Source organism: Lepidochelys olivacea (genome assembly GCF_965140295.1).
Source record: "Lepidochelys olivacea isolate rLepOli2 genome assembly, chromosome: 8".
Taxonomy (NCBI): Eukaryota; Metazoa; Chordata; order Testudines; family Cheloniidae; genus Lepidochelys; species Lepidochelys olivacea.
The window spans coordinates 79,705,218-79,720,484 of NC_140418.1; the positions used below are offsets into that span (position 1 = coordinate 79,705,218).

Genomic DNA, 15,267 nt, shown 5'->3' on the forward strand with positions numbered 1-15,267 from the left:
GAAGTGCAATTAGCATGTAAGGCCCTCACCAAGGGGCCCATGTCAACAAGTATTAATACTTGTCCCCAACCTCTCTCAATTCACAGAGTTGTGGAACCCATGACCCTTGCCTAGCGAGTGCTACTTAGTTGATGGTGAGTCCCTCCATCATAACAAAAGGCCAAGTACAGTTCCAAGCACAGTTCCCATAATCAGGGTCATAACAATTTATTCTTTCTGCCCCAATTACAGAGATCCCACAGCAGCCAAAGTGACCATTTGGGCAGCTATGGCCTCATTCTAGGTGGGGTGGGTGTGCCTATGCAAATGAGATCAGCCCCTGAAGTTCTTTTCTACAACTTGCCACACCTCACCACCAGATGTCAGGGTGGAGCTCATCCTGACACTGCTTACATTCTAAATTAAAATTGGAAAGAAAAGCGTAGTTTTCCTAATGGGGAAAAAATATGTGCTCCAAGTTAGCTTTTTCATCTAGTTTGTGTGCACCCATGTGACCTCAATCAACCACCTTTCTCTGCACCAGGCTTCAACCAATCAAGTTCAGGTGCACATAACATAAGATTTTAGTCATAACACAAAAATTAGCTAATAATGATACCAAATTCAAATTAAAAAAACAAAAAAGATCTGCTGCACTACATCTATTCAAGCTTTACTTCTCTCCCAGGTTTTGAGTAGACAGACAATGTTTTTTAAAAAGATATTAATCAATAATGCAAAAGCAGGACTGCCAAGGAAAAAAATTCAGCCAGAGCTCAAACTGGTTTTTAACATTTATGAAGAGAGACCAACCAAAAACTCCACGGGAAATTCAATTGGCATAAAAACTAGAACATTTTACACTGATAGGCCATCTACTTTTAGAGAAAACCAGGAATTTCTCATTATTTTAAGGAAGTTTTAGAATGCAACCCTAACTGTGGGGTTGCTGTCTGGTGCATCCGTAATATCTGTATGATGTAAAATTTACCTGTACTGCTGTCCTGAATCTCTTATTGAAAATCTTTAAACCCAAGGCTAGAATACTTTCTGTACAAGATGCAGCACTGCAAGGATAACAGTAAAATAAATAAATAATAGAATATAATAGTATAATAGTATACATTATTATATCTTGTATACATTATTATATGTATATTATATATAATAAATAGTATAATATAATAATAGAAATAAAAGAATTACAACAGCATAGACTCCACTAAATGCCAGGTATTTAAAATGTCTTAGGGGACACAGGAAATACTGTGAAGGACAGTTACATCAATCCCAAATCAGAGTGGCTGTTAGATTTCAAACAAAGTGGCTGGCAACCTACTAAGGTAATAGCCAGACCATCCAGACCACTCTCAGGCATCGTAACCACCCTTGAGGGTCAAGCTTGAAGGAAGAACAGAAGACATCTTAAGTAAAACTCAGGAGGGCGCTAACCTAGGACTTGGGAAACAAGGGGTCAAATCCCTGCTCTGCAACAGACTTCCTGTGTGACCTGGGCAAGTCATTTAGCTGCTCTGTGCCTCCATTCCCCATCTTCAAAATGGGGTTAATAATTCCTCCATCCCTCCCTGGGGTGTTGTGAGGGTAAATACAAATAATGTGGGACGCTCAGATACTATGGTAATGGGGGCAAATAAGGGATATGTACCTCTCTGAGCTTCATCATGGCTAAGCATCAGGGTAACCTGCCCCTCTCCAGAGCCAAGGAAACTGCATGTGCATAGGGCCTCTCTGATGTCATTCCTAGCAGCCAGCATGGCAGAGTCATGGATTGCTCCCAGGGGTTGCGGTCTGGCAATCACACAAGGTATGTCTAGATTGCAATCATAGGGGCTGATTGCAGCTTGTGTGGAGGTAGCTTGAGTCCCGGAGCAGTGAAGCCATTTTAGTGTGGGCTGCACAAACCTACCTGAAACTCTGGGTAATTACTTGCAGGGCTAGCCCATATTGCTGCAGCTTCACAGTTCTGGGACCTGAGCTAGCACGATTTAAACTAGTTTGGGTATGTCTACTGCCACTACAGTCACACCCTGTGACTGCAATTTAGACATACCCATAGGCACCACATGGTTGACACTGAGGCCTGATCTACACTACAAATTAGGTCAATGGAAGCCACATTACATCAACCTAATAATATATGTGGCTACAGTGCTAGGTCTCTTTGACCAACCTAACTCGCCTCTAATGTTAACTTAATTACTCCACCTCTGTGAGAGATAGAACACTTAATTTGATGTTGATGAGTTCACAGAGGTGGTGTAGAAGCAGCCTTGTGGAAATGGACTGAATTGGCCTCCAGGAGGTGTCTCTCAGTGCTCTGCTGTGACTGCTCTGGAGATAGTTTTCAACTCTGCTGCTTAGCAGCCAGGTACACAGGAAACAGCTCCTCCCCAATTAAAGCCCGGGGAACTTTTGAATTCCCATTTTCTGTTTGATCAGTGTGGAGAGCTTGCCAGCCTAGCTGATCATGGTGACTCAATGCCTCAAACATAGTGCAGTCTGGAGGGCAGAGGAGATGGTGGACTTTATTGGTCTGTGGGGAGCAGAGCTCTAATCCAGTAGACGAAACGTAGACATCTATGAAAAGATCATATGGGGCATGGAGGAGAAGGGCTACAGCAGAGACATGCAGTAGTGCTGTGTGAAATCAAAGTACTTTGGCAGGTGCACTGGAAGACAAAGGAGGCAAACAGTCATTCTGGTTCTGTATCACAGACATGCTGCTTCTACAATGAGCTGCATTTGACTCTCGGCAGCGACCCCACCACTACCCCCAAGTGCAGCACGAACATCTCCCAGGAGTCTGAGTCCCGAGTCACCTCAGGCAACAACAAGGAAGACATTATGGAAGAGGAGGAGTAGGGGAATGGGAGAAAGGCGAGCAGTGGATCCATTCTCCCCGAGAGCCAGGAGCTGTTTTTAAACCTGGATCCCAGCCGATCACAGGACAGCACAGTGGCCGAGCGTAATGCCGGGGAAGACACCTCTGGTGAGTATGCAATTCCAGTCAAACTGTAGGGGTTACATACTCTTTTAGTTTATGTATAATCTGAAGAAAAAGTGAGGTGCAGTAGGTATCTGCTTCCCAGTGGCCGCTCTAGCTATGCATCTGCTCCCTTACTGCCTCTGTAACCATCAGGAGACTGAGATCACATAGGGTCACCTAGGAGAAACGGGGGAAGTTTTCACGACAAGTGCTCGACCCAGAAACAATTGAGCATGTGACCCACCACCCCTGGTGACTTCTGTGTTTCTCAACCATGCTTTCCCTAATATGCCGGTGGTTTGGTTGGCAGGGATCGGTGGTGACCTCAAATTCTGCAAGTCCAGAGTGTCTACCACCAGCAGCATTAAGGGAAGGGGTTGGGTGAGCTTCCTGGGTTCTCTTGTGGCCGCAAACACCCCACCCTCTGGAGCTGTCTGGGACAAAGATAGCAATTTGGGAGGCTTAATGCTGGTCCCTGGTCTCAAAGCAGCAGCCACATTGCTAGGGGGATGGCGGCAGTATCTACCTGTGCTCCTGTAATGGGTTTGCCACAGGTTGCCCCTGAGCCATACCTACCATAGCTGGAACAGCAAACCAGTTCATTGAATAGCTAGGGATTCTGATTATGTTCTTGCTTTCACTTTAGTGTAATAAGGGGAGTGTTTTTATATAGTGACATTACACTAGACCCAGGGTATGTGCTGACAATGGTTGCCTTTTGCTTTGCATTCTTTACAGCAGAAAGCTTGTCCTTCAGTGCATCCTCCACACCAGCACAGAGGCTTTCTTAGATTAGAAGGCAGAAAAAGAGGGTGTGTAATGACATGTTCAGTGAGATAATGAATGCCTCTGTCACAGCTGAGATGGAGCTAAGAGCCTGGAGGATTTCATTTTCTGAAAAACTGGACACGGACATTAAGAGCAGGAGACTGTCCCAGTAGCATGAGCATGCCAAGCAGGACAAGATGCTGCAGATTATGAAGGACCAATCAGACATATTGACGCGTCTGGTTGCGCTTCAAGAAATGCAGCCTCAGGCTAGACTACCTCCGCAGCCCCTTCAGAACTGCCTGCAAGCAGCGCCATGTTCCCAATCCCCCTACCCCAAACGTTCTAGAAGCGGTAGGGTGAGGGGGCAGTTCACTATCCCTTCCACTCAACATCGGGGGAATGTACCAAGAACAAAAGGTAGCCATTCAAAGATCTTTGATGGTCAAGTCTACTGTGCTTTCACAGACAAGCTGACTTGGTTTCTCCCCTCCCAATTTTGTCACACCATTTGCCCAAGGTTACATTATTTTACTGTTCTTTAAGTTTCTTTATGTGTATGCAATAAAAGTAAACATTTCAAGAATTAAATACTCTTTATTTATTCCAATCATGGGGGCTTGGGGAAGGGGACAAGGAACCTGATTCAATGGAGGGGATGGTATGGGAAGGCAATGCAGATAAGCAGTGCACATTACTGTGGCTCATTACTGAAACAGGTTTTCAAAGCCTCCCTGAGATGCAGAGCTCCTTGCTGGGCTCTTCTTATTGCCTCGATACCAGGCAATATTGATACCAGGCTTATTGATACCAGCCTGGTATCTGGCTGTTCAAAATTAGCTGCCTGCCTATCTGCCTCCACACTTCAACCCTGCAGAAATTTCTCTCCTTTTGCCTCACAGATATTGTGGAGCACACAGCAGGCAGTGATAACAATGGAGATATTGCTTTCACTGAGGTCTAACCTAGTGAGCAAACTGCGCCAGCAATCTTTTAAATGCCCAAAGGCAATTCCACCACCATTCTGCACTTGCTCACCCTATTGTTGAACTGCTCTTTACTGCTGACCAGATGGGCGGTGTATGGCTTCATGAGCCGTGGGAAAAAGGGGTAGACTGGGTCTCCCAGGATTGCAATTGGCATTTCAACATTATCAATAGTTATTTTGGGGTCTGGAAAGAAAGTCCCTGATTGCAGCTTTCTGAACAGATCTGTTTTACTAAAGATGTGCATGTCATGAACCTTTCCTGACCATCCCACGCTGATGTCGGTAAAACACCACCTGTGATTCACCAGCACTTGCAACACCATTGAAAAGTATTCCATAAGGTTTATGTACTTTTTGGCAAGGTCGCCTGGTGCCAAGATAGGGATATGCATGCCGTCTATTGCCCCACAACAGTTAGGGAATGCCATTGCTGCAAAACCATCCACTATGTCATGCACATTGCCCAGAGTCACTATGCTTCTCAGCAGAACATGAATTGCCCTGCACACTTGGATCACAACAGCTCCCACAGTGGATTTATGAACTCCGAATTGATTCCCTGGTGATTGGTAGCAGTCTGGAGTTGCAAGTTTCCCTAGAAAGCTCGCCACTTGTTCCACTGTCAGAGTGGGTCTCATTTTCATATTGCTGCACTTTAGGGCTGGGGAAACCGCTGCACAAAATTCCTGGACAGTGGCCTTCCACATTTAAAAGTTCTGCAGCCACTGCTCGTCATCCCGTAGCTGCATAATGGTGCAATCCCACCAGACAGTGCTTGTTTCCCAGGACCAGAAACAGCACTTCACCATGCTCAGCTGCTGCGTGACTGTCAGCAGCAACATAGAATTGTTTTGTCCTATGGCTTGCAGCAGGGCTGCTTGGATGACATCACAATGTTCTGTGCAGCGGCTTATGTCTCGGCTCTGGAAATGTTGCAGGATAAGGCAGGAAGTGTTTATAATCTCACAAGAATAGTGACAGGTTTCAGAGTAGCAGCTGTGTTAGTCTGTATCCACAAAAAGAAAAGGAGTACTTGTGGCACCTTAGAGATTAATAAATTTAACACTCGTTGTTTCATGTTCTCTGTGTATATGAATCTCCCCACTGTATTTTCCACAGCATGCATCTGATGAAGTGAGCTGTAGCTCACGAAAGCTTATGCTCAGATAAATTTCTGAGTCTCTAAGGTGCCACAAGTATTCCTTTTCTTTCTACAAGAATAGTGCACAGCTGAACAGCATCCATGCTTCCCAGGCTGTGGTGTATGCACGGCTAAGCCAGGCTTTCGAAAAAAGGTGCGAGAAAGTATGGGTGTTTGCGGGTGGGGCAGGGGGTGGAAATTGCACCATGGGTGGCCAAAGCCATGTCCCATTCCACCATGTGACAATGTTTTGGTCCCATGAGGCATTGCAAGCCCTTCCCAGAACCCCCTGCAGCTCATTGCATTGTGGGATAGCTACCCACAGTGCACTCCTCTGTGCATCGATGTAAGCACTGCTTGTGAGGATGCAATCCACCAACATAATGAGCATGGTGTGGACACACACGACTGACTTAATCACTGCAGGGGCTGGATGTCGATTTACATTAAGTTGACTTTACTTTGTAGTATAGACATGCCATGAGTGGACATCCCCCACTTCAGGATTACACTAGCGTTCAACAGATATTGTTTGTGCCTTAGCTTAAGTCAGAGACTACAACAGATTTAAGATTTAAGCCTGGGAATTTTTAATAGTGATTGCTTTGTCTTTGAAGTGCTGCTTCCATTTAAATGGAGGGTAAACTCCCATTTACTTTAATGAGATTAGATCAGTCCCCTTGTCTCTATATTTAGCTTTAGCTTTCTTTCTTGTCATAGGTATTTTCTTTCATTAAAGTTTCTGCCCAGGGCAGGAAAAAATGCTGTGTTGCCGAATAAATTGTGAAATATTTGCATTTGTGAAGCCAACTCCTCAATCATTGCTCCTCCTCTGACATTAAGATGACACTTTTTATAGTGCAGTAGCTGCTCTTACTCTTCTCAGCCATCCAAGAGATAACAATGCAGCAGCCTGCAGTGTGTCATCTGCCAGTAAGTTTTTAGAAGTTCTACAAATTTTATCTCAATGCAGTGAGAAACAGTGATGTTAAATGTTAAGGTATATTTTTGTGTTCACAGATTTATTTTAAAGTTGTCAAATTAGTTTAGTACACAGTTCACTGGCAATTAAACTTGACCTATTTAGCATCTAAAATTGAGAGGAAAAGAATGCGTTTGGAGGTAAGATGAAATAAGATAAAACTTCAAAACAGAGGTGTTTATCACCTAACTTTGATTTTTATCTGTAAGCTAAAAAGCCACCTGTTGTAAACAAAGCATTTACTAATAACATCCAAATGAAAGAACGTAAAGAACCCAACTTGCTTGTCATTATTTGTGCTCTTTACTTAATTTGTGCAATGAAAATGAATGAAGTTATTTTCATTTTCAGATTCTCTGCTGTAATGTTTGAGTTGCAAACACTGCAGGGGAGTGCTTTATTTCTTTAAAACCAACTGCTGTCACTGGAATGTTTATAAAACTGGTCTGTTGGTTTTAAGCTTCTTTTTACAAGATTTTACTTTTGGGTCAATCTAAGTTCACTCTAATGAACTGGTTTGTGTCACTGTTTAAGTCATGGACTTTTCTATCATTTTTAGCATACTCAATAATCTTTTAATTTCACTTTTCACTGGTGCTTTCAGATATAAAAAGGAGGATTTGGGGTTCTAGAAAGTTTTATCTATACCTCAGTTGATTTTTTCCAGTTTCTTGATGTCATTTCCCCCCCTAAATTTAGCTTTTTCTGATCTTATATTCTTTTCAGGTGTTTATTTCTGTATTTATTTCTCCATGTGAAACCTTTTCTCTTTCTCCAAGATGTTTATGTGGAGCGATCTGGGTTCTACCCCTGAATCTGCCAGTGAGCAGCACAAGTTACTTTAGTTTATGTCTTTCATTGTAATCTCTTCCCTGCCTGAGTTTCCTCATCATTAAAATGGGGTGAATGATGCTTAACCATCTTTGTTAAGTGCAGTGAGTTATAGGGAAGAAAAGTGCAATAAATAGTAAGTGCTAAATGTTTCTCCTTCTCTTGGTTTTTTTGCTATCCGGCGACAAGTCCTCTCGCCTCTCCCATTCCCCTCCACATTGGAGGTTGTCTGTACATCTCCTTCATTTCCCCTTATGAGTCTGCTCTCCCCAGGCCCTAGAGCAGTTTCTCTTCCCAGATCCAATTTCCCTCACTCCTTCCTTGGATTCTCTTTTACTTTTTCCCTACCCTTCAGGGAGGCCTCCCCTTCCTATCTTGTTCTCTTCCCCCATCTTAGGTTTTCTATTCCCACATTGTCCGTTTATCCTCTGTCTCTCTCTCACCCTCATTCCCCACCTCCACTGCTATTGGCCCTTCACCTCTCCTGCCTCCTGCAACCTCACCCCCTTCCTCGTTTCTCTCTCTCTCCATCAGTTGTCTCTTGCCTCTCTTGCCTTTGTTTCCCTGATTTGCTCTTTCCTCCTCCAGTTCTCATCTCTTGAGTTCTCCTCTTCATTCTACTCTCCTCTTCACTCCCATTTCCCCAGTTCCTTGCCTTCTTGCACAGGTGATTGCAGAGCAGAGGGGGAGGCCCTCAGGCAACTGGGAACAATTGTAGTAACTGTTCTCCCCTGCAGACAGTGACCCCAGCCGGGGCAGAGGCAGAACTGCTTCTATGCTCTGTGCCCTGCTCTTTCTCTGCCCTCCACCTCATCATGCAAGTGCTAAAGCAAAACGGCCAGCTCCAAATTCTGTTTTTAAGCTAGGCCATAATAGAATCATGCACCCAGGTTAAGATGCGATATGCTTCTGCTTGCCTTTTATAATTCCACAATAATGTCCATTTTCCTGCCATCTTTCAGTTGGCACCTTTATCCACCCGCTATTTTGCCTTCCTTCCCTGAAACGGAAGTTAATGGTTTCCTGATCCTGATTCTGCCGGGCTACCCTTAAAAGACAGAGAGGAAAGCAGGGAGAAGGAAATCCTTCCTGATTCAAGGCTGCGAAGTCAGTATCAAGAATGAGAATGACCTGCCTCCTTCAGAGGTTGGAGAGCAGATAATGTTGCAGCACCAATGGAAGGGATATCATTCATTAAGTATTAAATCTATATGTTTTATAGAACGGTATTACATTTCTATAGAACCGAGCTGGTTTCATCTCTATTATATTCTCTAGGACTGTTTTATAATGGGGAGTTCTTAAGCTGCTGCCCTTTGATTTTTAGAGCACATCACAGGCAGTTCATAGAGTATTCAACACCTCTCAGTCTCCAAAGCCCAAATCTGGGACACATTGCAGGACAATGACCCAAAACAAGAGATGTGAGAATCAAAGGAATACAAGAATCTTTAAACATTGAAAGACTTTAAAAATATATATAAATAACATTGTCTATCACTCCAGTGTCATGAGTCAACGTTTGTGATGCCACCAAATTATAGAAAGCAAGTTTTCACAGAATCAGTCTGAGATGGAGGCCAATCTGGGTTTTCAGAGAGGGACATCCCTTCTAATGAGTTGCATCACACTCCAGCGAAGTTTCAATACTGTAAAATGTCTAGTACACAACTTAAAACACACACAACACCCTCCCCCGCCTCACATCTCTGTTCACTTCTCCAACGCACAACGGGTAGGAATCTGAATTACAGTTACCTCCTTTCACACACAGCTTTGAATGGTCCTGGGTAGCAGTGACGACAATATTCTGCTCTTATAAGCCTGCACTGTTTTAACTTTGTTCCAGCACTGCAAACTGGCCAGTTGGATGGGAGCACATTTGTTCCTTTTAGTTATCTTTCAAGAAACTCATAATTGTCCCCAAACATCTCATGTGCAAATCTAAGATCAGCAAAATTGTAAAAACAATGAAGTAATACTAAAATCAACAGGAGTCACTGACATCACTTACACTGTACATTAACCTTTTGTCAATAACAAGCTGGATAATTTTTTCCTTACGCTCATTTTTAATATTTTACAATTTCATTTTTTAAAAAATAATTAATATCAAATATACCTTATAAAATATACCTGATGTATAGAATATAAATTTAGAAGGCGCTTTACATTTAGGTAAATAGATTAAAAACCCTATGAAAAAATATATACTCAACAATTTAACCTACTTAAAATAGAAATGATATCAAATGTAGCTCATATATAGATCCCAAGTCTTAAATGTCTTTGGTGGATCCCTGAGCTGATAAGTAGTATGCGCTATAGGATACAAGTATACATGACCTCAGGCAAAGGCCAGAAAGGTTCTGAGGACTTCCTGCTCAGAGCCTTGAAGGACTAGTTTTTTGATCCATTCTGACCTTGAAGATACAGGTTTCTTTGTCCAATAACTCAGTATAAAACTATCTAATCTAAACTGATATTTATAAAGTACCTAATAACTTCATACCTAATCAAGGTATGAAGTTCCAGTTTGGGATCATAGTATATTGAATGGTCTCTACTTTCATAGAATCATAGAATATCAGGGTTGGAAGGGACCTTAGGAGGTCATCTAGTCCAACTCCCTGCTCAAAGCAGGACCAATCCCCAACTAAATCATCCCAGCCAGGGCTTTGTCAAGCCTGACCTTAAAAATATCTAAGGAAGGAGATTCCACCACCTCCCTAAGTAACGCATTCCAGTGTTTCACCACCCTCCTAGTGAAAAAGTTTTTCCTAATATCCAACCTAATATTTCCTAATATCCAACCTAAACCTCCCCCACTGTCCCCCACTTTCTATTGCTAGATTTTTTTCCCCACACTTTTCCTTGTGTTTTTAATTTCTTTTTTCCTTCTTTCAGTCATTTTCTATCTGTATCTATGGAGTCTGGTCTTTCTTTAGCCTTGTCATTGTAGGAAGGATGTTGTGAAAAAGCAAGACTTGGATCATGTGCTGTACACAGTTAGGCTTGGGCTGGCCTTGATCTCCTGTGGTGAGAAATCACACAGACTAAGGCAGACTGCTGACAATGCTGTACCACCAGGTCCTGGGCACTGATAGCTTCATGCCTTTTAATAGAATTAGGGGCTGAGTAATCCAGTGAGGTATTTTTCTCAGAAGAAAAGGTATAATCAGAGCTGCACAACAGTTAATATAAATTAATATACAGGTGGAGTTGTTTCTGGGGATAATTATGGAGCATGGTAATGTCTCCAGGAATGTGTTGCTAATATTCAAACAAGGGGCTCCTACTAAGTTGTTCTTCCTTCTGTCTGGCTGAATGGGAGCCACAGGTGTCTATGCTTGGAGAGAATAGATAGGCCAAAGAATACATTCATTGGTCACTTCAGGAATAATCCTCTGTCATTGTAACCACAGCCAGAGCAGAATCACTGCTTAGCAAACAAGCTTATGTCACATACAGTTCACTGGAAATTTTTCTGCTTTGGTCCTGAAAACTGATAGTGAAGTGGAGTGTTCAGCTCATGTAGTTTGAAATGGGGGAGGGAACCGTAGGGGGACCCACACCATGCTTCCCTGGATTTTTTGCTTTTTTAAATGCCTGAAAGTTGGTACAATCATCAGCTGGAGAGGGTTTGACTCCCATCTAAAGCAGGGGAAATTTCCTTACAACTCCTTTCCATTTGGTGGCAGAATTTTAGCAAGAAGCCCCTCTGAGCCCTCCAGCTCATCGCTGAATGCTTCCATTGTTAAAGTTGCAGTATGGTTTGTGTTATTCTGGAGGCATCTAGTAGCAAATCAGGAGTTAGGATTACATTTTAAAATGAGTTTAAAAGGGGAAATAAATTCCTGCTTCTCTTTAAAAGTAGGTGGCCAATGGGTGTGAAATTTCACGCACTTTTAGTTTTTCTGCCCTTTGAATTTTCTTAACTCCGTCCCCCCTCCCTTCCCGAGCAAAGGATGGCAACCTTCCATCATCCCCTTTAACTGCCCTTTACCAAACTACCCTCTCCCAACACAATTAACTACTACACCGAACATCTACAACCACCAGTGTTGGGGGAAAATAATCTGGTAAAGATGTGTGTGCAGAAAGGCAAAGGTGAGGGGTGGGAGGGTAGCACTCAGGTTGTGGTGTGTGATCAGTGGTGTCTATTAGTTGTGATGAGGGTAAGGTACGTGCTTATGGGAAGACAAGTAGAAGGTATGTACTGTGAGGTGGCTTAACTTTACATTTCCTTGCTTTTTGTGAGTTTGGGATGGATGTTGGGATAGATTCTCAACCAATGTAAATTGTCATAGCACTCATAATGACAGGTTTCAGAGTAGCAGCCATGTTAGTCTGTATCCGCAAAAAGAACAGGTGCCACAAGTACTCCTGTTCTTTTTGTCATAGCACTGTTTATTCCAACTAAAGGATCTCCCCTCTTGTGTCTGATTTTGACACTGCCAGCTTTAGTTTGTTTTAATGTTCTCATTTTGTCTGAGTGGTACAGTGCTCCACTGCCAGAACAGCCACGTTCACCTGGGCACTGAGGAGAAGTGGACTTCAGGGTTACTAGAAAAGTGTACAGGCAACTGGCTCTCCCCCATCTCCAGGCCATTGGTCTGAGGCATCAGCCTCATCTCAACAGGCTCCTCTCAGAGGCAGCCGAAAGAGGATGCTACTGGGTTTCTCCTCCAGTAGCAGAACCTTCAACTCCAGGGCAGAGGATGAGGAAGGCAGCAGGGGGGAGAACAAAAGTTGGGATATTTTTTAAATCACCAGAACAGAAGATGTTTTTGTGTTCAGTGTTTAACTGCTTGATAACAGAGTGGCAGATTTAAAAAGAAAAATGTACACATATGTATTCAAGTCTAGATGTATTCAGATGTATTCAGTCTAGATGACTGAATGTAACGTGTACCTGCCTTCTGAATCAATGAAGTACAATCTGAGCTTCACTCAGGTTGCTTGAGATCCCATCCCTTTAAAAGATCCATACAGTTTATCTCATTGATCCTAGAATTCTTCACAGAGTTCTGTTCTTTCTTAATATTTGTGTATTTTGATACTAGATACCTTCCATTTATCATGCAAATACACACAATGAAAGCAAAAATAGTCAAAGCTGTTTAAAATCAAAGAAAACCAGCATTGCAGCTACACCTGTTTCTAACCCCCCAAATGTGTGATTCCTAAACCAAGCATACACTTCTTCAGTGAAGCACTTTGTGCACTTTTAAGTGCTGTGTAATAGTTTTGTTCTTATTTCTGAGGAGGAAAAGGGAAGGAAATCTATACCTAGTTACGGTTGGTGGGCATTGGTTTTTGCCATATCAGCTTCCTTTGCAGACATTTTCATGGGGGAATCAGTGGTTCAGACTGAGTGGACCCATATGAAGACACAGAAACATTAGCAGTGGTGACAGCCCCTATATCAGTAACTGATAGTGACAACTCAGATAGTGTATAACCCTGCAACTAAGATATCAGCCTGCACCTAAACCTAAGGTCTAAAGAATGCTGGATTTCTGAAATCGGAATCCAAATCTGTATCAAAATTTTGTAAATGATCCCAAAACTTCTGATCCAAATAACCCCTAAGTTTGAAGTGCTGAAAACCCAGATCCAAACTGTGTGGGTTAAGACAATCTCAACTGAAATTGCAAACGAACTAACACTTGCCTTTAAATAGATATCTATTTTTGCATTTCCCCATTTTTTTCTCTAGCATATACAGAACATTTCTGCCTGCTACTTGGCTACAGTGTGAGACTGTAAACAGCATCTTCCAGTTATACAGCACAAGGATAATGCAAACAGAAGAGATGAACAGATTGCCAGTATTTGATTGGTTTCTTGAAATCACACATGTTCAATACAGTAAACATATATTTTAAAAGTTACAGTTCTAACTTGAACCCACAGGAAAAATGCCAAGACAAGCGTAAATTAACAGTCTCTAACTCACTTCTTTATGGTTAGAGATGTGGGGAGGGAAGGAAGTGACAGTACATTCTATAGATTATGGACAGTTTTGAAGTTGCTTAGAAATGTAGGGGCTAAGAACAATTATGCTCAGAAGAATAAGGAGGGAACCTTACATACTCGACTATATGGATGGCAAAAAACAGCTGTACACATAAGGCTCAATTGTGCCACCCAGACTCAGGTTGGGTGTAATGTGGGGTGGGGGTGGAGGGGGGACTGTGCATTTACTCAACTGGTTGATGTACATAGATATAATGAAAATTTGTATTTGGATACAGCTTGCCTGTAGTGCTTTATCCTGTGTTTATGTGTATTATTCAAAACACACACTAGAAGATGTGATATAGTGATGGTAATAAAATTTTCTTCATAAAATAAAAGCCTTTACTTGTATTACAAAATCACTACCACAGCATTGCCAAGCAAACCAGCTTCCCTAGAGCACCAAAACAACAATAATAAACTACTACCACAACCAGCGATAAAGCAAACTGTATAAACCAAACATTGAACAGTGCAAACAGTGCCATAAAAAAAAATCCCCTAATTGTGTGTCCCCCCTGGCACAACTGCACAGCTGTGGAGACCTGCAGGAGTGTGTGTGTAGAGGGGGATGCATGCGGTGAAGAGGGGGTCAGCACAAGGCTGGAAGTATGCTGGGCCTAGATTTGCCCTGTCCAGCTGCTGCTAAGTACTGGTTGCATGGGCCACCCAACCACGGAATTGTCCATAGTGTTTCTGGTATGCAGCGCATTGGTAACATGGAGGGGATTCAGGCCTTGGTGCAGGCATAGCAGGACTCTGCACTCCGCAGCCTGCCTGTGCCTTTCCACTTGCTCTGAATCCTTGTCTCTGTGGTATTGCACCTGCTTGTTGTCGCTGTCCAGAATGTCAACTGTAAGTTCTTCACAGAAACAATTCTTCCTGTATCGGTCCATGACAGTACAGAGACCCAGGCTTCTGCTGGAGAACATGTGAACTGCTGAGGTACAGTGGCCAGAAGAGGTAGAGGTAGGAGTGCCTGCAAGCAAACATGAAACAGAACTAAGCATGGTCTGAGTGATTCACAAAAGGTTCAGTGCATGAGTAAAAAAAAAAAATCTCTGCTGAATCGCAAGGACAAAAAAAAAAAAAAAAGGATACTTTGTAAAACTGAACCTTCAGAGGAACTTTTCAGATCCTAGATGCTCTGTGGACATAAGAAATTAATACTTTGTAAATCAATGATAATTTTGCAGTTAGTCATAATACAATGATGGGTTATTTACAATGAAATTCAATCAGATTTCAGTAATCTACATTTCACTCTTCAGACATATAGCTCAAAGGCTTAACTCCAAAGTGGAAAAGATGAAAACACTGATTGATGTGCATTACAGTTCTGTAATCCATCTATTTAATAATTTCACATTCCCAAACTTCTCTGCACATGTTCTTTACTTACCATCATCCTGGTCGCCATCTTCACTTCTGCAGGAAATTTCAGCTGCCCACAGGGACAGTGGAGCAACTAAGTAACAGCAAAGCAAAGTGACTTTCTAAAGAGTCGGCTGCACAAAATGAGCAAATACCAGATTTTAAAGGAGTTG

General features: G+C 42.5%; 2 protein-coding genes across 3 annotated transcripts in view; one reads left to right on the plus strand and one right to left on the minus strand.

Annotated features, from left to right (window-relative positions):
- The first annotated feature begins 6,779 nt into the window (after nucleotides 1-6,779).
- Nucleotides 6,780-15,267, plus strand: part of LOC311524724 (uricase-like) — a 33,206-nt gene continuing 24,718 nt past the window's right edge. Inside the window, exon 1 of the mRNA XM_084636114.1 lies at nucleotides 6,780-6,816. Coding sequence (XP_084492240.1) covers nucleotides 6,787-6,816 — 30 coding nt within the window. The 5' untranslated portion in view covers nucleotides 6,780-6,786. The remainder of the gene's footprint in view (nucleotides 6,817-15,267) is intronic.
- Nucleotides 14,084-15,267, minus strand: part of SAMD13 (sterile alpha motif domain containing 13) — a 65,652-nt gene continuing 64,468 nt past the window's right edge. For both annotated transcript variants that reach the window (XM_084636116.1, XM_084636117.1), the window contains exon 4: nucleotides 14,084-14,699. In XM_084636116.1, the coding sequence (XP_084492242.1) occupies nucleotides 14,451-14,699 (249 nt within the window). In that variant the 3' untranslated portion in view covers nucleotides 14,084-14,450. The remainder of the gene's footprint in view (nucleotides 14,700-15,267) is intronic.